Raw genomic sequence first — 21,266 nt, 5'->3', positions numbered from 1 at the left:
ATATAGTAGTGTTCATACTTTTACAGCCTGTCAGTATGATAGAAATAGGTCCCGTAATAATACATTTACCATTCTGCTCCGGTCCCGAAATAATACATTTAACATTCTGCCCCGCTTCACAAAAAAAAAGGTACAATAAGTTTCGCCGCCGTAGCTGTTCCGTAGTTAGTGCTCAGCTGCTGACCCAAAGTACGAGGGTTCGACCCCCCCCTTGGCGCTCGCATTGCGATAGGGGCAAAACTCTAGAGGCCTGTGTACTGTGCGATGTCAGTGGACGTTAAAGAACCCCAGGTGGTCGAAATTCCCGGAGGCCTTCACTGCGATTTCGATCATAGCATGATTTTTTTGGGAGGATAAACCCCACGAAGCACGACATAAACTTTTTTTTTGTTCACCTGGTGTCTTGACCTCCACAAGAGATTTGTGATAGATAACAGAAAGATTAAAACACTGCCTTAGACTAGTGCTTCAGAAACCAAGGCAGTAGATTATCTGGACCTTGTGGTAGTGATGCAAGACTATCGATACTATCGATAGTTGTGTCACTATTGAACTATCGATGATAAAGAAACTATCGATGGTGTTATCGAGAGTAGTATCGATAGTACTATCGATAGTAGGATACTACTATCGATAGTAGGATACTACTATCGATAGTAATATCGAGAGCACTATAGACAATACTTTCGAACTGCTCCAGCAACATTTTAAACACAATCGTCCCGCTTTTTCGTCTCAGTTTCAAGTGGTAGTCATTTTATTTTAACTCGAGCAAGCTCTCACAACCCCGACAGTTATCTTTAAAATTTGTTAACTTGTATACAGCTCAGCGTGTAGAAGAAAATTGCGCTAGGCTTGCACAGTGCATGTGCCATGCTATCATGAGGCCACAGCAATTAACGTTCGTTCTTTTGGCATCGCCTTGTTGCATTCTTCGTTGCACATTAAAGGACCACAGCTGGTCAAAATACTTCGGAGAACTGCACAACGCACCCCTCCATAGCCGGAGTCTCTTTCGGGCATTAAGCCCCATAAAGCCATGAAACCAACAAGGTATCGCAAAATTTTTGGAAATATTGCTGGGCAACGAATGGAGAATATCAATAGTGCTACAATCCAAAGGCTTAATATCGAGAGTCTTACTACCGATAAACCTTACTCTCAATAGTCTTACTGTCGGCGGTCGCACTATTAATAGCCTCCCTATCGATAGTACTATTGTAGTGTCACGTAGTGGTGACGGCAGTCGAAGCAGCTATGAAGACGGAAAAAATGGTCATCTAAAAGAACAACTGTTTATTGGGCTGACTTGCACCCAAAATGGACTGAATCACTCGGCAGCGGCGAAGCGACAAGCGTGCTCGGCGGTCGTCGAACAGAATGCCCGCCGCTGTCGGCCGTGCTCAAATTAAAGCTGATAGCGAACTTTCGAGATAAAGCGTGCAAAGTTACTAGAACATTCCGGAACAACTTAGAATCAGCTCTGCCTGGCTGCGATCAATCGAGATAAATGCAGTCGCGTCTTGCGTCGCACACAAAGCGATAAAGTGGTGTGGCAGCAGATTTGAAAAAAGGACAAACACTGCAAATATTCGCGGCAATAGAACTATCGATAGTTTGGTTACACTATCGATAGTACTATCGATAATACTATCGACAGTCTATGGATAGTAGAACTACCGATAGTTTGTTTTTTTACACTATCGATAGCTTTAAAATAACTATCGATAGTATCGATAGCAAATTTTTCGATAGATTTGCTTCACTGCCTTGTGGGGATCCACGTTTTACTCGCTCGCCTGCGCCATCCTAATCTCTCTCTTGTGGCCTACCACTGCTTTTCCCCTACCGGCTCCTTCCGAGCAGCAGCAGAGGAGGCAGGAAACAGGCGCCCGCGTCTCCGCGTCATCTCGTGGGCAGCCTTCGTCGACGGCCCCGCGGTCCGTGCACGCAGCGGACAGCAAGGGTGTGGAGAGCCAGACGCCGGACGGAGGCGACAACTCCGCGGACCAGGTCACTTTGCTGCCTTTGCGCACGTTGCCGCTTCCGTGCAAACGAGAGGCCGTCCCAACTGGGAGATCCCAATAAACCGGCGGGCTAATCCTCGGTAGTGGGATCTTGGCGACCACTGTCGTTCGAGCTAGCGGAGTAGTGTTGGCCCTGAGTGCAGGGTTCAAACCACGCTGGAGACCCCAAACTTTGGCGCATAAACGCGGGCCCCTGTGGAGTTCCAGGTGGGGTGCTAGATCACGAGGAACAACATGGCCAGCCTGCGCTACGGGCTGCTGGAACTTTTGATGTTGCACGATGTCTGCGGCGAGGCTCGGGAGATCTCGAGCATTGTTTCCCTGGCCACATCCAGACCGACCGAAGATGCGGTGCAACCAAGTACTTCGGGCATTATGCGTAAAGCCGCGGGTGCAACTGTCGTCCGAAACATTGCGCCAGGAGTTCCTGGTGAATACTCCGAGCTGGAGCAGCCAGATGGCTGTGGCTACAGGAGTTCCGTCGTATTGAGCGTGTCCCGAAACGCTCCCACAGATGCCGATCGCGCAGGTGGTTACGCGCCGGTAACTCCCGGTCAGCAAGGAAAGCCCAAGACAGGTGGCAATGGCTTCCAAGCGTTCCGCTAGGTCTCAGGCGCGTCCGCAGGTGCGGTTTCAATTCATAGTTTCCAACCAGGGGATACTGGGCCACTCTTAGAACCATCGCCAGTTGTCGCCGGCTGCTCCTCGCTCCTAGCGACTTCGACACACGCATTCAGGCCATGTGGTCTAACTTCGTCAATGCACGAAGATGCTACAAGCGCTCCCCGCCAGTTGCTGAGGGTGACGCAGGGCACCTTGTTACGGGATGTCTCGCGCAGCACCACAAATATACCGCCAGTTGGCGAAGGATACATTTTCCCCCGCTTCAGAGAAAAACCGCCCAGTTGGCCCCGCTCTATAAACGCCTGCAAATGTTAGCCGCGTACTACGCCAGATGGCTGAAAAGCGTGCAGTATATCCTGCGGAGGAAGAGAACTTCGCAAATGTCCTCGCAACAGCCTAGAAACAGGTGTTGCAATTCGCGCGCTTACTGGCCCACGGATCAGAGTGCCAATATTGACTTTCAGTGCCTACAACGACAAGCAAAGCGCAAATGACTTTCTCCTCGCCCTGCTTCGGTACGAGCCAGCGAGCGACCTGAGCGAGATCGAGATTTTGAGACCAGTTCTCCCCGTCGCACATATTGATCAGCCAGCCCAGTGGTACCACTTGGTTGGCCACACAGCGGGAAACGTGGCTGATTTTCGACGCTTGTTCAGGGAGGAGTTCCTTCCGTACGATTACAAGCTGCGTATGCGGCGAGAGCTGGAGCAGCGGACACAGGCTCCGGGTGTATCGTTTGTCAACTTCATACGTGCTATGAAAGAACTGTATGAATATGCAGACCCAAGAGCTCCGAGTTCGGAGCGAGGGGAACGTGTCATCCAAGAGAGCCACTCTACCTTTTCCCTCTACTTGAGGGGCTGCAGATGCAGCGATCAGAACGAACTCGGCACTGAAGCGCACCGAGTCCAGGCTCAAAGTTCAGCGACACATTAATAGCGGTCTCCACCGCCGGCTCAGGAGTTCCTAGAGCCAAAGGTGTGCCTGGAGAGCCATTGAAGCGATAAGGGGTTTTCGAGATCAATCACTTCATGGCAGGTAGATCACTTCACGAGGAGTGGACGCCGTTCGAAATATCGAATCGTGCTCGGGATCCCTACAGGTATGGGCTACGCAGTGCTGGTATAAAACTCTCGTAGATCTGCGGGGTATTGCTGCAAAAACCCGCACCTGCACACAAGCACCCACGTAGGTCCGTGCACGGCTGGATGGGCGAGGTACCCCTAAGACCAGCCGAGTGTCGCAGCAAGAAGCACGGAGATCTGAGCGCTACTTTAATTGTGGCCAGAGTGGTCATATAGCCAGAACCAGCCCCTAGAGATCTGGAAACAAATCAGGCCGCCGGTAGCAGCACCGGTGGAGGCTACCAAAGCTCGGATACCAATCCCCATCAAGTCCTCATTAAACATTCGACAACAAACTTGCAGGCATGTTCCTTTTATGCACCTCGTATTTGCGGGGATAACGTTTAAGGCGTTGTCCGACACTGGGGCCAGCAGACGTCTGTTGGACTGCGGCAGCGAAGGACGCAACTACAGCTAGCTAGCGGGGAGGTGTGGTCCTGCGGTGTCATTCGCCTCGTAGTGCGCTGGGATCAGTGTGCGCGCAGATTGTGTTTCGTTCACGTGTCTCGTCTAACAGTACCAGTTATTTTGGGCCGAGAGTTCTTCGCAAAAATTGGACTGGTTATAGACATCGCCCATTGTGGTTATCATGAGAGCCCGTGAGGCCCCACTCAGGCACTTTATCGACCCGCCGACCGCAACGAGATCGGTGTAACCACGCACGGCCGACACGCCTGCGGAGGAACTAAATGCCCTCCACGAGCCCAGCTCGCTCCGCCATGTGCCGAGGTCGGTAACGGGGCTCTCTCTGGGGTTAGCGAATAGAACGCATACTGAAGCGACAGATGCCGGCGGGCCAAGAAACGCGGGTTTCCTTGTCAAATAACGAGATCGGCAGCGGCGGCCTGTTAGCACGGTTTTCCTCCGGGATCGGAGCAGAAAAAACAGAAATTACTGGCGGGTGCCGGTGCCCTGACACAGCTCGAACGTAGCCACCTCTTGTCTTTGTTGGATGACTTTGAAGAGATAATCACGGATCAGCCGGGATGCACTAGTTGGTGCAGCACCGCTTAGACACGGGCGACGCGCTGCCCTGGAAATGCAACCCAATTCTCGTCAGTGCTGACAGAAGGCAAGCTGTCGACGAGACGCTCAAGAAGTTGCTCGATGCATTGTCTCATATGCACTCTTCCAGTGCCTGTGGGTTCACAGTGGTTCTTGTGCCGAAGAAAGATCGCGCATGGCGCTCTCGCTTTGACTAAAGGTGGCTGAATGCGGTCACGAAGAAAGGTGCGTACGCCGGTTGCAAAACCAAAGACTAGCTTCGTCAGTCCGGTTCAGCAGTTTCAAATTTCGGTTGCTGGTACCTTCAAGATGGCAAGTGAATCCTCCACCACAGCTCATATTCACTTAACGATATTGGTGCTAAGGATTCTGCTGTTTGTTCGTTCACGCTCAAAGACGCCGGCACGCAGCTTCATCATTCTGTTAATGCCAAAGCTCTAACCCCCAACTTCAGAGCCTAGCAAAATGGTATCTTGTCGATTGTATGTCCACGAAGCGTGAGCGCTCCACCCTGCGGCACTGCCAGCTTATCGTTTCCTCCAAGCGAGCACAAATCCGTGTTTTCTCAGTGATTCGAATGTAGTAACCACTCTGTTATTTTCTCGGGGAGATATGACCAAGCTTATCTCTATTGATCGCGGCCACGCGCGACAGCCTTCACATTTTTCCGGACTGTTGTAGTTGCTTTCGGTTCCTTATCTCGCAGGCTCTTTCCCAGCTTTAAATTTAGTGCAGCCAAGAACTGTAGGCATTATTTTCGAGGATCGACGAGCACGCTTACTGCCTATCGCCGCTGCCAAGTCATTCAGTTCTCTCTGGGCAGGAGTTGGCCCAAGAGGCAGTTTCTTTTGCAAGCCTTCTTCGCTGTCTCCCTGACTGCTTTGCCACTAGGTGACGTTTGGGTGACGTGCGGAGAACCATATGTTCTTGTCGGCCACAGCCCTTGGCAGCTGACGAAGCTGCCCGAGCCGCCCCGAAGAAGGCGCCTTCCTGGAAAGCCATCGAAGCCGTCACAACCGAAGAGGAACTGCGAAGCAGTCGACGTCTCCAAAAGCTGCCACCCAAACATGGTCTACTACTCAACTGCACGTGGGTTCAGTAGGGTTTCTCAGACGCAACATGAACCAAAGCTAGAACAACGTCGTCCTTAATTCTGTGCCAGCCCCGTTTGCTGCCCACGTACAACAGCTCGTGTGGCGAAGATCCTGAAAAATGCCTTGGGCAATTGGACAACACCATGTTCAATACCTAGGATGAAGACACGAATGTAAGGCATGTTTTCTTCGCCCTGAAAGGCCCAGCCAGAATTTAGTTTGAAAACCACGAAGGTCCTCTGGCGACATGGAATCATTGAGGTGAGAGTTCAAGGCATTTACAAGCATCATTACGAAAGAAAGAGCATACCTGCTTCTGCAGTCACGTATCCTCCACCCGAATGAGACAGAGACCGTGTAAGTAGAAAAATTGAAGCGCCTTTTTCTATGCGCCGATTCTGACATGACGGAAGAGAAGAAGCTGCAGCTTTTGATGCGAAATGCTAAAGAGGCACTGCCCGCTGCTCTGGCCTGAAATTCTGAATTCACTAGCGAAGCGGCCACCATTGTGAAAACCCTGGATACACGAGCCCGTCATTTCCCGCGACCACTGCAAGTCACTTCAACATTCCTCTCGGATGGCGCAGCATTAGGAGACAACCTGCGGGATGTCATACCGACCTTGTACAGAAAGAGCTGCATCGCTTGCCACCATCTTCCAACCGACCACAAGGGGCGACCCTCGATTGAATCGTCCGCGAAGAAGTTCACCATGTGCTTGGCTCCCCACCACTACGCGACAGAATAAAAGCATCCTGATATTGGACGAACCCGGAATGATGCTCACCTCTCATCATTCCTAGTTGAGAAAAAATAATATTTCGCAGTATTGCCCACAATGACCTAAGACTCCCCGACGACGCACACGAAGCACTTACTCATTTTCAGTTCGCATATTTCTCGCCATGCCCTATACCCTACTGCTACCTGAAAGAAACGGCTCCCCCTGCCGCAACCTGGATCGCCAGACGCGGCTGCCAGATCACGATCGGCGCATTTTTCAGGCGATCCTAAGACGATTATCATGACAATCAAGTATTGCTCCTTCTCTCTTGCAATGTACACCCTTATACTGTTGGTTCTGTAAGGAGTCCTTCCAACATTCCTTGCAGGATTTTTGGTCGCCGATGCCGGCTTCGACGTGTGGTCCATGAGCAGTAGAGAAGCTGACCGGTACACGAAGCACGTCAATCTCTCTAAACATGACCCCAAATACGCGAAATGGAGGTAAGGCCCACACTTTTTTTTCTAAGCTTAACCTTTTTTCATTCATCGCTACAATTCTCCACCAGAAACACCGGTGTTGTGCTTCCTGCAGTCTGGAAGTGCTATGCTATATTCGAACAGAATCACGGCTAGATGCCGCAGTAATAGTGCTCATAAGGGCGGTATACAAGGATATTAGAGCACAAATACAATAGCAAGGGGCTAAATAGCACAAAAAATTAGAGCTGATGTGCGTAGTTAATCAAATTCGAAGTAGGTGCGCTAGCGATGTCTTCTCCTGCTATACTTTTATAAGCATTTTTGCACTTTGTTAAGACATACACTGTTTTGTGCCCTGGACCGCCTCGATCCTCGCCCTTTAACAGAGCAAAAGATCCTCGGTCCGTGGCCATAGCAGTCGACTGCCCTCAAGGCATACAAGGCACTCTTAGCCTACTTGAGAGCGACTGGATTGAGTGACAAATTGTGACAGCGTTGTGCGTGTATGTGTTATGCCTTTTTTCCCTTCTGTCTTCCTCCTTTTAGTCCCCTAATCCCTCTTCCCCAGTGCAGGGTAGCCAACGGGAACCCCTTACTGGTTAACATCCCTGCCTTTCCCTCCTCCTCTTTATCTATCTATCTTTTGCACTTTGTTATGATTCGCTTCGTTTTGGTAGTAAAACTTCTCATGCAAATGATTGGAATAAACGCTGTTGCACAGCCCGGCGAGCCTGCGCCGCTGTACATGATAGCCCAGCTTCATGTTTAGCTACGCCGTTCATAAAGCGCGGCGCAACCAAGTCCTCTTCTCTGCTTTTGATTATTTGTACAGAAAAGATGGAACGCAAGCTAGTGGAGAGCCGAGATGGGTTTAATTTGGCGTATACTCGACAAGGACTGACAACAGCCCAATGTCTTCGGAGTTTAATGTGCGCAAATATTGTGGTAGTTTTTGCAGATAGCCGAAGCAAGGTAGAATTCTTCTCAAATATTTGTAGAAAGCAAGAAGAAAATATCGAACTCGAATTTCGAGCTCAAAAATCGGGCGATAAGGTATTTACCGATAGCGAGACACGAATTCTATTAACAAAAGAGCCTGAAATGCTTCATTTAGAGGAGAAATATTTGAGGGTGCGGACTGATGAAGAAAATATTTAGACTCATGAAAATAATCTTAACGCGAAACGTATTTAGGTGGCCGTAACAAAACATAGAGCGCAATGAAGATACAGTAGTGTTGAATAAATGCGGAGACTTTGGAAATGTGTATTGGTTCCAAGACTTACTTCTGCGCACGCGGTAGTGGGATTAAAATTAGATTTATTTTAGAAGGCTAAACATTAACTAGAAATACGAGGAGAGGTTAAGTTTACAGGCTCATTGCAAAAAAAAAACGAATTGTACATGGAGATATACGTTTGGTGGTCCTTTGAGGAGAGGGAAAAGGAGAAGAAAATGTCGTCTGAGGAAAGACTGCGGAAAAGGAAGGAGAGGACGCTGACAGCCGAAGTCTTCAGGTATTTGTACAGTAAAAATACGGACAGGCGATGAACCGAATTGAGTAGGAAGGTTACGACAATCTACTCAGGCAATGACGAGTTTCAGAAAGAATGCCCATGGAACCGACACTACTGAGTGGAGGATAAAAATGGGAAGGGAAGAATCTTTGCTTGAATACTGAGCTGGTAAGAACAAAATACGATGGAAGCGTTGTATGACAATTCAAGAGGCAGCATCCTTTTCTATGAGGATAGATCGACTTTCCTGAGAACCAGGCAATCTAGATGCGTGTGCAAACAGAGAGATCATATTTGTTTAGCAAGCGGGAACAGTTTAGGCAATATTAAGCGTGTTACGCAGTCTGAAAAGCTATACAACATGATTTTACACCGGACGTATTGAGCCTTGCACTATCTTTGCGCATTAGGGATAGCGAAATAAAAATTAACCATCAGCTGTACAGAAACGGCCAAGAGAACATTAGATTATTTCTGGCGCAAAAAAAGAATAAATCAATTGCAGAAAACATCAAGGAAATCAAATATAGCTTACAATACGAAAAATTGCCCTGAATGCTTGGGAAAAATGAACAGAACAGGATTCAAAGTTTTAAAAAGAAGGTGGACAGTTACAAGACGGACATTACAAATAACCACGTTATTATAATCACTGGACAAGATCAGACTCGCTACAAACCCCCCAATAAGAGGAGGCCAAAGTCAAGCAATAAATCAGTCAATTATTGTTTATATGTAACTATTGTATAATTTCTGTTGGAAGAAGCGCGCACTGTGTCTGTCCCGCTACATTTTTTCGAGTCTTATTCCCTGGACCCAAGCCTAGTCGAGAAGGCTAAGGGCCCAGATGTTTCACATATATGTTTTACTGGCCGCATCCAGCGAAATAAAAATTGAATTGAAAGTAAAAAATCTATATCTATCCACCGACCTACCTACTTCCCAGTACCTACGCACCTACCAGTAAGTACCTACCTGCCAGTACCTACCCACCTACCAGTACCTACGCACCAACGAGTACCTACCGACCTACTAGTGCCTACCCACCAACGAGTGCCTACCCACCTACGAGTACCTACCCACCTACCAGTGCCTACCTACCTACCAGTGCCTACCCACCTACCAGTACCTACCCACTTACCAGAGCCTACCTACCTACCAGTGCCTACCCACCTACCATTACCTACGCACCAACGAGTACTTACCGACCTACTAGTGCCTACCCACCAACGAGTACCTACCCACCTGCGAGTACCTACCCACCTACCAGTACCTACCCACCTACCAGTGCCTACCCACCAACGAGTACCTACCTACCAGTGCCTACCCACATACCAGTGCCTACCCACATACGAGTACCTACCTACCTACCAGTGCCTACCCACCTACCAGCACCTGCCCGCCTGTCAGTCCGTCCGTCCGTACGTCTGTCTGTCTGTCTGTCTGTCTGTCTGTCTGTCTGTCTGTCTGTCTGTCTGTCTGTCTGTCTGTCTGTCTGTCTGTCTGTCTGTCTGTCTGTCTGAAGAGTAAATATTAAAAAATAAGCTGTCCCTTACGAGTTTCGCGGTGGTCCCTCCTGGCGGCCAACACGTGTTTCCAGTTGCTGATGTCCAGAAAAGCTGGGCCTGTAACTGGATGCGTTCGCTACTCCCGCGAAAACCCGGGTCCTTGCCAAGTAATTGACACACGTTTTCTTGCAGCTTTGACGAGATCGGACGCTTTGACCTGGCTGCAAGCATCGACCATGTCCTCAATACTACTGGGGCTAAAAACCTGACGCTGTTTGGCTTTTCCCAGGGAGTGACCGCCACTATAGTGTTGCTCTCTACCCGTCCAGAGTACAACGACAAAGTGCGTGTCAAATGCAATCATTCCTTTCCTTTAACTATGTCAGGCGTACTACAGAAACAGAGCCAATGGGCGAAATACAGGACAATGAATCATAGTTAAGCTATTCTTTCTTGGGGCAGCCGGGTCGGAACGGGGAATTCTTTAATTATTAAGGCGAAAATGTGGCGATATGATCAAAAAGAGTCCTTAAAATAAATTCATTCTTTAGAAAAGATTATTGTCAGCCTGCGCCTTAAACCTGGAGAAAGACTGAAATCTTGCAATTTTATTCTTCCTATTTTTTTCCTGATGTGTTCTTTCAACGGCCAAAGTCTACTACCTACCTTATAACTGGAAGTGTGGTCTACTGGAAATTCTACCACCGACCTCACCAGGGTGATATATGTGATGTTCATGTAATGCAGTTTAAAATGCCCTCCCAGCACTTTTCCTTGGCCAAGGCCGTTTTTCTTTGAGTGCCTAATGTACCAAACCTGGCAGTCAAATCACTAGACCCACTCACAAAGGGAACAGCGTTAGTGCCGTCCCATGTCGTTCTCCTGAAGCATGTGTGCCTATCATGCAGGATTGCCGGTAAGGATGCCATGTTGCAGTTAATAAATGCCAAAAACATTTGCGATTGTAAGAATGCGCGAGACAGAACTGTGTGGAAGAGCTTCATAAAGTCAAAGCTATTTAGTTCCGAAGTACGAGCGACCTTTCGCGAGAGAATTCAGTGCATGGACGTGTTTTTAGATTTTTTCTTCACATGGTTATCATTGTAGTGTTCTCGCCTTAGTCTGCAAGTTGTGACCAAACGTGCGGAGAAGCTTTTACGTTTGCAGCTGATTTTATAGCTTTGTGCTGCCATCTAATGGTCTTGAAAGATACTCGGCCCCATGTTTTTCACATGAGAGGCGACCAGGCTTCTCTGGACATATTGCAGCTGCGCAGACCTATTTCTCCGATATCTGTTATGATTGCGGGTCCTGTAAATGCGTTATAGAAAATGAGGATTGTCATGCCTAAGAATAATGCATTTTTCTAGAGTGATTGTAGCCGCGCCCAACTATTCCTGCGATGCCTGTGATGTTCGGAGGTGCTATAAGCCTCTTTGAGTGAAACGGCATCATCACATTAAATTTCATTTAACAGATGTTGTGTACATATGGTCAGCATTTATATGCCCAGAAACCTTTAACATTTAACATAACTTTAAAAGCAGGTTTTTTTAATTTAGAGAAATAGACAAAAATTAAAAAAAAAAACAAATCATGGTGAAAATACAGTCCAAGTGAGAATTGCTTGAGCCATGGTGAGCTGGTTTCAAGATTGACCCGGAATATTTTTCCGTTGTTCAATTGATTTTTGCGTTCGGTTTCAGTGAGAAGATAGTCAATTATTTTTTCCTAGCGAGTACGAATTTGGTAACTGCTAAACCCATTATAATATGCTTTATTCGACTTTTTAGAAGCTTTAAACAAAAAGCTGGGCTAGTTGGAGCTTAGATTGAGAGATCATAGTAGCAGCCCTAACTAATAACAGGAAGGAGAGGAGAGAAGAAGACAACACAAGCGCTAGACATCAACAAAATTTATTAACAGAAATACGACGCATTTATACGCAACGATCAGGTCCCAAAAGTGTCGACAATCTTACTCCATGCGAGACGGCATCTCCCGATACGATAACTTCAATTCCTTCGCAGAAAGATAATAATTTGGTTAATTCACGAACGAATGCCTTTCCACGTGTACAAGAAAGATGCCAGTACCTATCGCTCCTTCTCGTCCGCATCTAGAGATATTACACGTGTCTACTCAAAGCATGGGTTAGAATCTTGTTCACAAAGTTGGCAATTTGCCGCCAAGTGTTCCAGGTCCTGATATCGCCACTGCAAGAGTTTTATGTTTCATGCGGAAAATGTTACATCGGCCAAACTAGCCGATGTAAAATTTTCCGCATGATAGTAGAATACTTTCTACGACACAGGTTGACACAGCGCAGGACGGGCGCTGTGCTTTCCTGTTTCTTCTCGTCCTCGTTCCGTTGTGCTGTGTCAATCTGTGTCGTAGGAAGTATGCACCAACTAGCCCACTCCAGAATACTCCTAATCGAATACTATAGAATACATTGGTCCTGCAGATAAAAAAAAAGGATTCCCATGCTTAATGGGGCTTGTCAGTTTTCTCTTGGTGGCATCCTTAACAGCTTTGCAGGGTTTGCCAAGTTTGTTCTGTGCAGTAAGCAAAACTCTGACATCGCCTTCCACCGTCACCTTTTTAAGGTGGTGCGCAAACTGCTCAACATACACATCTAGACCGTTCATGAGCTTGTCGCTAAGTTTGTTCTCTAGTATTTATATTGTTTATGACGCTATCAGCGACCGATACCAGCAGTTCGCTAGGAAAACCCGCGTTTGTCATGACACCAGCTTGCGTTCGTGTATCTTCAAGCAAACTCCGCGTGAAGGACTTTTTGAGAGCAGCAAGAAAGTATGTTCTAGAAATGCCTCGTTTTTACAATATAGATTGAGCCGAATCAAAATTCAAAATTCGTTTTTTTGGACGCTGGTTGGTGTATGTGGCAAACGTGTAATTCACCAAAGTGAACGTCCAGAAACTGTAGTCTACCGTTATTATCCAGTTCATGAGTGAAATTCAGAACACAAGCGCACAACTTAAAAAAGATCTAAAGTAGGATGGACTGCATCTTCATTTCTGTGCTCTTCAGCTTGTACTAGTGCAAGAAAACCGTCTACATATCCAGACTTCTTTAACATTTTGTCATTGAGGCGCGCTTCGATGTGTTTGTCCAAACTCGCTAAAAACAGTTCACTAAGGAACGCGGCGATGCACAAGCCTATGGAGAAGCCCTAGCGCTGAATGAACTGCCTTTCCTGAAAATTAACATAAGTACTGAAAAGAAAACACTCTCAAAGCGATAAAAAAAATTGTCCGGAGAAGTGCCTACATCATTTCGAACCTGCAGTCCCTTTAGTCTATGCTCTTTTTTACTGTCACTAAATGTCATTTTATCTAATGGACCAGAACAGATTTTCAATGTCAGTCGAGAAGGCCAGCTTAGCTACCAATGAGAGGCATTCTTGCGCGAAAAATAAAAATCACGCCTTTCAAATTACTTACCCTAATGGCTTGATAACTGGAAGGAGCTTTAAACTTCTTTAAAGGAACCTGGAAAGGAGGCCTTGCGAAGATCGTGCTTCAGCGGCGACTTCGCACAAGGGAGCATCCGGCTTGTGTGTTTTTGCCGAAAAGAATAGCGTCAGCCCGTCTTTTACAGCCCCTCTAATAATTTCGTTGCAGATTAGTCAGGTTCACCTTATTACAGAGCGCAAGTGCCTGCTTCTTGATCCCCGTACCTGTTGACTGCGTTTGGACAAAATTCTGCGTAATTACCTCACTTTCATTCTCAATGTAGATTACTTTTCGGCATAACCACACACCCGCCTTCCTTTTCCGATATTTGCAACGCTAGTTCAGTAGATTCCAGGTAACTAATGCGTGGTATTCCTGAGAAATAAATCAGTTGATGTCTATCGCTAGTGTTGTCTTCTCTCCTTTTGTCCTTGTTAATTAAACGTTACTGGTATGTCCTGTTATTTTTTTTAAAAATACCACTAAATTACACACACTTTCAATTGCAATTCAAAGCGCATTTTTTGTAAAGATAAAAAGAGGTATTTTCTTTCCTCTATACGTGCATTCTAATTGTTCCCAGTTAGCTTACTTATCACTGACATATAAGATAAAGGCGAAACGGCTAAGAAAAAAGTTTCTTTGATCAAAGAATGCTATGGAGCTTCAAAGAGGCTAAAAAAGTTACCCTAAAATTACGCTATGAATCCGATTTAGCTCGTTTAAAAAGAAAAGATAGATAAAAAGAATTCTTGCTCCTGCAGGTTAACCTCTTCGTGGCATACGCTCCCGTTTCAAACATCAGCCACGTTGGACCTCCGTTGTCGCTTGTGGCACCATTCGCTCCGCTGATAGAGGTAAGTGACACTAGCCGTCATGGCGGCCACTCCGCGTATTGATAAAAGGAATGTGAGGTAGAAAATACACACAATCAAGCGGATATTTTAGAGTTTGGCTCACCTGTGTTTCTTTTTTCTCTCGTCGGAGGTGCTCCTCTCTTTAAGGGTAGCAATTTGAGCCTGTTCGTAGGTCATGATGAGGTGTAGATCATGATGAGTGCATGTAACACACAAAGAGCAGCGTTTTCTGATATCTTCAACCTTTTTGCCGCTTCCTATTCATTGTCTCCACACTTGTCACCACTCTTGCCCTTTAAGGTTCATTTTAAAAGCGTTTGCGAGTGAGAGGGCTTTGCGAATGCGGAAGTGCTCCCTTTAGGAACTGTGTGCTTGTATAAATCTGTTGAAAGTTATTGCTCATCCGGTACACTTCTCCGTTGTGTCCCTGTGTGGCTACGCTTCCACACCTCACCATGATTCCTCCGGAAATTCGGGTGTGAACGGCCGACCTTGCAACTAGCCTCAACCCAAGTCTTGATCACGCTCTCAGCCTGGCTGGAAACGATCACCAAATACTCGATTCAAACTGCATAGTTTTGGGGAAGAGACGCTGATGAAATCTAAGCACGTTCCGAAGCATCGTACTTAACCACAAGCTCAAGCTTATTGACGAAAACGTACAATTCAGAACAATTGAGAAGAATAAGTATTGAGCCGGTATTATTTTCTTTTTTGTGCTCCTCCTCAAAAGAAATGAGGAAAACGCTTGCGGCCGCATGTCTATCGTGGTTATTAGGAGGTCAAAGCGTTAACATATTCGTATAATTTTCGGAGAGGGCTTCACTGAATACAAAACTGAAGAACATTTTTATGCCGTGGGTCTTTTGCGGGGTGTACCTCCGTCTGTTTATTGTTGGTCGTGGCTGTAACGTGCACAGTAGTTAATGCACTGCTCAAGTTAACAGCGAAAAACTTTGGCAACGCAAGTGCATCATCAATGCAACCATTACTATTTCATGCACGTTGCCACGTCATACTTAAATTTCTGATCGCATATTTCCCCTAACGCAATGCACCGCCATGCCTGCATCATTACTTATTCACATAATTAAATATGTGGCTAAATACCTGCAGTTGAGGTTAATACAGACGATGGAGCATTCATAAGCAAAAGTAGATAAACTGCAAACCCAGAGAACTATAAATCCTATAACACTAGTACTGCATGCAGAGAGCAACACCTCCGAAATTGTAAGTACCTCTTTTAACACTTCTACCTGCCACTCATATTACTCCATGTATACTAATACGCATAATATGAAAGAGGTATCGAGATCGACCCGTGCACCGCCACCAAATATTACGTAATGGTTGAACAGCACAAAAGTACGCACCATAGCTTCGTCGTCGGTCTAGGCACTTCTGCGTTGTAGAAAGTCTGCGATTTCTAACCGTTGTTACCAAAGCCTAATCCAGTCCTACGGAAGAAAAACACTACAAAGCTCGATAAACAGCTTTGCGCTTGATTCCTTCGCACTGGATTATTTTGTAACAATGCATCAACTAGCCCCGATCAAAATCCTGACTGTAACATGTGTCTGCAGCAAATAATATGTGAAGCGTATCACTCATGTATGTCATCATTCTACAGAACTGAAATGCAAACTTGTTCATTTTTCTTCTTTTCTGCTTCACCTGTCAAACACAAGAGCATATGTATCACCTGATGTTAATAGAAGGAAGAAAACGTACTAACATGCTCACCGCCTTGGTGTCCTTGAGGCCGCAATACTTTTACATAAATGAATGAATGAATGAATGAATGAATGAATGAATGAATGAATGAATGAATTCATTCATTTACAAGTAAATAAATAAACAATTGAAAAAACCTAATTCAAAGCATGAAAGAACATTTACAGCTTGCGAAAATGCCCACATAGCCGCAATGGCCACTTCATTTTCTTTTGCTTAAGTGGCGAATATATGTGCCGACTGTATCCATAACATGCCTTTCCACCTACCGCAGGCCGCTCTCTACCCTTTTACTAGGGCAGGCTACATCGGCCTGAATAAATTGGGTTCGCAACTGCTGACAACACTGTGTAGAGTGGTCTCCGGTCAGGTCTGCTCCCTCGTCACCTCACTCACTGCCTACACCAGCCCGTATCAGCTGAACGAGGTAAGGATGGTGAAGAAAGCTTCAGCCACACCGCGCAACATCCTCACTTTAACGCCTCCTGGGCAACCACCTTGCTGGTGTCGGCCAACCTTCCTGCCCCAGAAGCTGGTATAGAATTTGGAAGCAGGACAAATGCCAGTTGCCTTCAGTAACGATAGATAAAAGTCCAACTGATCGCGGCAGTACACGCAGTCATGCATGCAAGGTACAATAGCATGCATAAGTTGATGAAAGGAGGAAAAATTTCCAAGGCCTCGTAATGTGGCTCGATAGGACAATTTTCCGGGATATAGTGGTTGTCATTCGGACATCACGAAGTTGAAAATTACACCACATGAAGCATTGCAATGTACGTGCCGTTTCCAGTTTCTTGTTTTTTCTTCGGGGATGCCCCGTCCCGCTGTGGCAGATGCACATTTCGGTGCTCAGTAAAGCAATAATATTTGCAGAAGTTTTGATCACAACTGAATCTAACAGTTCCCTTAGAATTTTACAGTCCATACTGTATCCATGAAATGTAAGTAATATACAGGGCGTCTCCATCCTGGTTGTCATTAAATTCTCTCAGTGCGTCTAAACGCTATGAATCACCAACTTGCTAGTTAATACGTCATTAGTCAATTACTGAAATCATTCTCGCCTTGTTTTCAGTGCACAGCCTTGTCGACGGCACCAAAACGCTGATTTTCAATGTGTCACCTTTTCAGACACGGCTGCCGGTTTACTTAGGGCATCTCCCTATCGGATCTACCGCACAGAATTTTCTTCACTACTACCAGGTGCGCAGTCATATTGTTAACGAACTGTATATATTTGTGCATTCATTTAGAGATGTTGTGAGATGATTTTTTTAATACATAAACAAAGGATATGTTGAAAAAATTCTCCACTTATTGCTATTTTTTACACACATAGCTAGTGATTGATCATGTGCTTTCGTTCTACGTCCTGATGTTGTTGCTACCCTTCCCAACGAAGGGAAAGATGGAGCGCTGCGCATTTAAAGTGATGTTCTACTGGCATATGGGCAGAGGTTCCGCCTGTATGGCATTTAAACGGGAGGTAACAGTTTAGTCGGCAATGACTGGGAATGAAAATGTGGAATATCAGTTCTCACTTTCCGTAATCCCTTTGGTACCAGCGCTTACTAAGCAGAAATGTAGAACAAAGGTGAGTTTGTTCAGAGCGCTTATATTACAATATCAATAGCTTGGAGTCCATTTGGCAGATACACTCGGATCATGAACGGCAGTTCGGAGCATTTCTTAAAAGTATGTAACAGCAGCATCTTTCTCGGCATTGATAAATGGGCCACGAAACTCGGGAATAAAGAAAAAGGCTGAAGTTAATGTAGGGAAAGCACAGCGCACTGTGAAAATAATAGCTGGAAATTAACAGACAAGAAAAGAAAATAGTGGCTCCTCGAACAAGCGCCAGCAGTTACACGCTAGCAAAAATCAACAAGACATTAAAATAGCGAGCCACGTAATATGAAGGAAAAATAAGCAATGATTCTAATGCGAACAGAGCGGATTTGAAGAGAAGGAAGGTTTAACAGTGGGCGGCCGAGAGGCAGTTCGGAAGTTTAAGTCACGAAGTTTGCGTTGATAACGTAGCCGCAGCTTACACAAGATCGGGTTATTCGGAGAGGTGTGGGAGAGCCCTTTTACCTGCAGTGCTCATAGTTAAGCTGGTGATGCACTGAAAATGAAAAATAAAACTAGCTTATAAGGCAACCAAATAATTTTTAATATCTTCAAACACAAATGATTAGCAGAAATTGTCGGACACACTAAACAAACAGCATACTTCAGAGCCCCTCAGCCGTCTACTCATGTAGGACAACGTCCGTTGAAATCGTAGGCCGCTTTTACAGTCACTAATATGACAGCAAGCCTTGAGCTCCTTTCTAGGAGATACTTTGATTCCTCGTTCAAGTATGTTCTTAGAAATATGGCTTGTGATATATTGTAAAAGCTTCATTTTTGGCGGTTATCACAAAAGAGAGCTACTCAGATTTTGTTCTGCTCAATAACAAGTGATAATTTGCACATAGCAGTGAAAGTCATCTGCACGTAGAGTACATTATTGTGCACATCTCAATCCATGAACACAACCCTAAAGCTACGCTCAGTAGGACTTGAATCACGCATAACGAGGTCAGAGATTTCTGATTGTACAACACATGCCTGCCGATGCGGAGAATTTAAAAATCTCACTTCTTTATTGAAAGAGCTGAGTTCCCCGCACTATGTGCCACGGAGGGTCAATTGCTACGAAGGGGAATCCACATTATGTTGCCGCGGCTGCGTTGGGGGCCCAGCTGCGGGTGACTCCTCGCCTCTGTACGCTTTCTAATGTGGCGAAAGGAACGTCTTCTTTGGTTCTTACATTGGTTGTTCCATTAGATAACAGTCTTATAGAGAAGGCTCAAAGTGACAGATCTACTTCTGCCATAAAAGACCGTCTTGCTGGGCAAGTTGGTAACTGTACATATTTGGTTATACGCGCGAAAAACAGACACAACACAAGGCAGCGCCCCGTCCCGTCTTTCTGCCTTGTGCTGTGTCTGTTTTTCGCTCCTGTAACCAAGGATCTACCTTTGTCACTTCGCGCAGAACACTGGTGTCTTACGTTTAGGCATTTTGATCCCAACCTTTTGAATAAATGTGGCGAGAACTGCGAGGCTTAGCTTACTAGACAGTGCGAGGGCTATAACTAGTACTATAGCAACGATGCTGCCTGTAGCGAACGTATGCTCTTAAAGATTAGTGGTAAGCTTAGAACATTCATACCACAACGTAGCAAGTCAATCCTCATGTCTAGAAAGAATTTTTGGCGCAGTACAAAGGATAATTGGGTCTTTACATTAAACGACTGCTGGAGGCGCGTATCCGGCCACCGTTTCCTGTACCCCAGTACGCCTGATGTCGATATCTTGCCATTAGAGAATAACAGCGAAGATTGAAATCCCTTCTCCAGACTCGGTATGTAGATAACATGTATTAGGCTAAAAACTCTGTACGCGGTATTCTTATCACGTGGCATTATGAATATGAGACACTGCCACGTTATCGGAACATAAGTCGGGAAGATAGGCAAGTGCACAAATCATTGCATAAAGTAAGGTCTGTAAGTTTTCCAAAGCGAGAAGCAAAACAGGCACACTCTCGAAGCGCACGTAGAGGCCTCGCAATGGCGGAGACCGGCTGAGTGTCATTCGAAGCCGTACAGTGCACTCAGAATCTGTGTTTCCGGAACAGGATACGGTGCTAGGCCTCTTAATCTCATATTCTGCCAAAACGGCATACTCGTGCTGCGTATCACTAGCCTGCATAAGTGTGCAATTGAACCCGCAAACATGGTTGATCAGCCTTTTAGCCTTAAAATGTGCTGCACTGCTGCACATTTGCGGCTTAAAGATGCATATCCGTCTAACTATAATTACGCATTTTCTTTTTCCACACAGCCACCGCGGTGGATTAGTAGTTCTGGCATTCGACTGTTTACGCGAAAGGCTAGTTTTCGATCCCGGCCGCAGCGGTCGGACTTCAATGGACGCGAAATTCTAGACGCCCGTGTACTGTGCGATGGCAGTGCACATTAAAGAACCCAATGTGGTTGAAATTTCCGGAGCCCTTCACTACGGCGTCCCCCATAGCCTGAGTATATTTGCGACGTTAAACGCCGATAAATTAACACTGAACTAAAGTCCTCTTCCACATGATGCGTTTGACATTAGCTGGCATAGATCGCCCCATGATGAATAGAATTTTTTCTTTCATGCAGTTTTGGTTTCAGCATTCAAAAACGAACGGTGGCTAAGACATGCAAGGCGTGAAAAAAAAATACATCGGCCAATACGTCCTTCCTGTTACACTATTTGAAGAATGCTTGCTAAAGTTTTGCTTTGAGCTGAAACTACTCATCAACCATTATATTCTACTTTTTTCATGCTTCACATGACTGTACACTTCTTTCACGGCACAACCATCGTTCGGTTGATGAAACCGAAGCTAAAACATCAATAAGAAGTTCTAGAATAATTTCTCCGAGGATAATAGGAGTGTATCACGAGTTGACCTGTTTAGGATAATGTGCAACGCATCATTTTAAAGAATAGAACATGCAAGAAAAAATATGATGTCTACACTCCTTGAACTAAGCTAAGATTTCTTGGTAACTCTTCCTCTACGCGAAAGCAGCGTCTATATTTTTTTTATGTGAACCGCATCCCGCGTCGCACCTGTATCCGCAAATCGGAAGCAGCATGCAAGCCAATACCCGCCGCGGTGGCTCAGGGGTTAGGGCTCTCGGCTACTGATCCGGTGTTCCCGGGTTCGCACCCGACCGCGGCGGCAGCGTTTTTATGGAGGCAAAACGCTATGGCGCCCGTGTGCTGTGCGATGTCAGTGCACGTTAAAGATCCCCAGGTGGTTGAAATTATTCCGGAGCCCTCCACTACGGCACCTATTTCTTCCTTTCTTCTCTCACTCCCTCCTTTATCCCTTCCCATACAGCGCGGTTCAGGTGTCCAACGATATATGAGACAGATACTGCGCCATTTCCTTTCCCCAAAAAACCAAATATTACTAATATTATGCAAGTTAAAACCTGTTTTATGCCCTCTCCCTCTAGACCACACTTCCTTGCTTCTTAA

General features: G+C 46.0%; 1 protein-coding gene across 1 annotated transcript in view; it reads left to right on the top strand.

Moving 5' to 3' along the window:
- LOC144103621 (gastric triacylglycerol lipase-like) overlaps positions 1-21,266 on the top strand; it is a 31,999-nt gene that overhangs the window by 3,967 nt on the left and 6,766 nt on the right. Inside the window, exons 2-6 of the mRNA XM_077636289.1 lie at positions 6,987-7,101; positions 10,298-10,448; positions 14,350-14,442; positions 16,454-16,606; positions 17,314-17,385. Coding sequence (XP_077492415.1) covers positions 6,987-7,101; positions 10,298-10,448; positions 14,350-14,442; positions 16,454-16,606; positions 17,314-17,385 — 584 coding nt within the window. The remainder of the gene's footprint in view (positions 1-6,986; positions 7,102-10,297; positions 10,449-14,349; positions 14,443-16,453; positions 16,607-17,313; positions 17,386-21,266) is intronic.

This window comes from Amblyomma americanum, chromosome 9 (assembly GCF_052857255.1).
Source record: "Amblyomma americanum isolate KBUSLIRL-KWMA chromosome 9, ASM5285725v1, whole genome shotgun sequence".
In the NCBI taxonomy this organism is placed as follows: Eukaryota; Metazoa; Arthropoda; class Arachnida; order Ixodida; family Ixodidae; genus Amblyomma; species Amblyomma americanum.
This window is presented reverse-complemented; position numbering and strand designations above follow the sequence as displayed.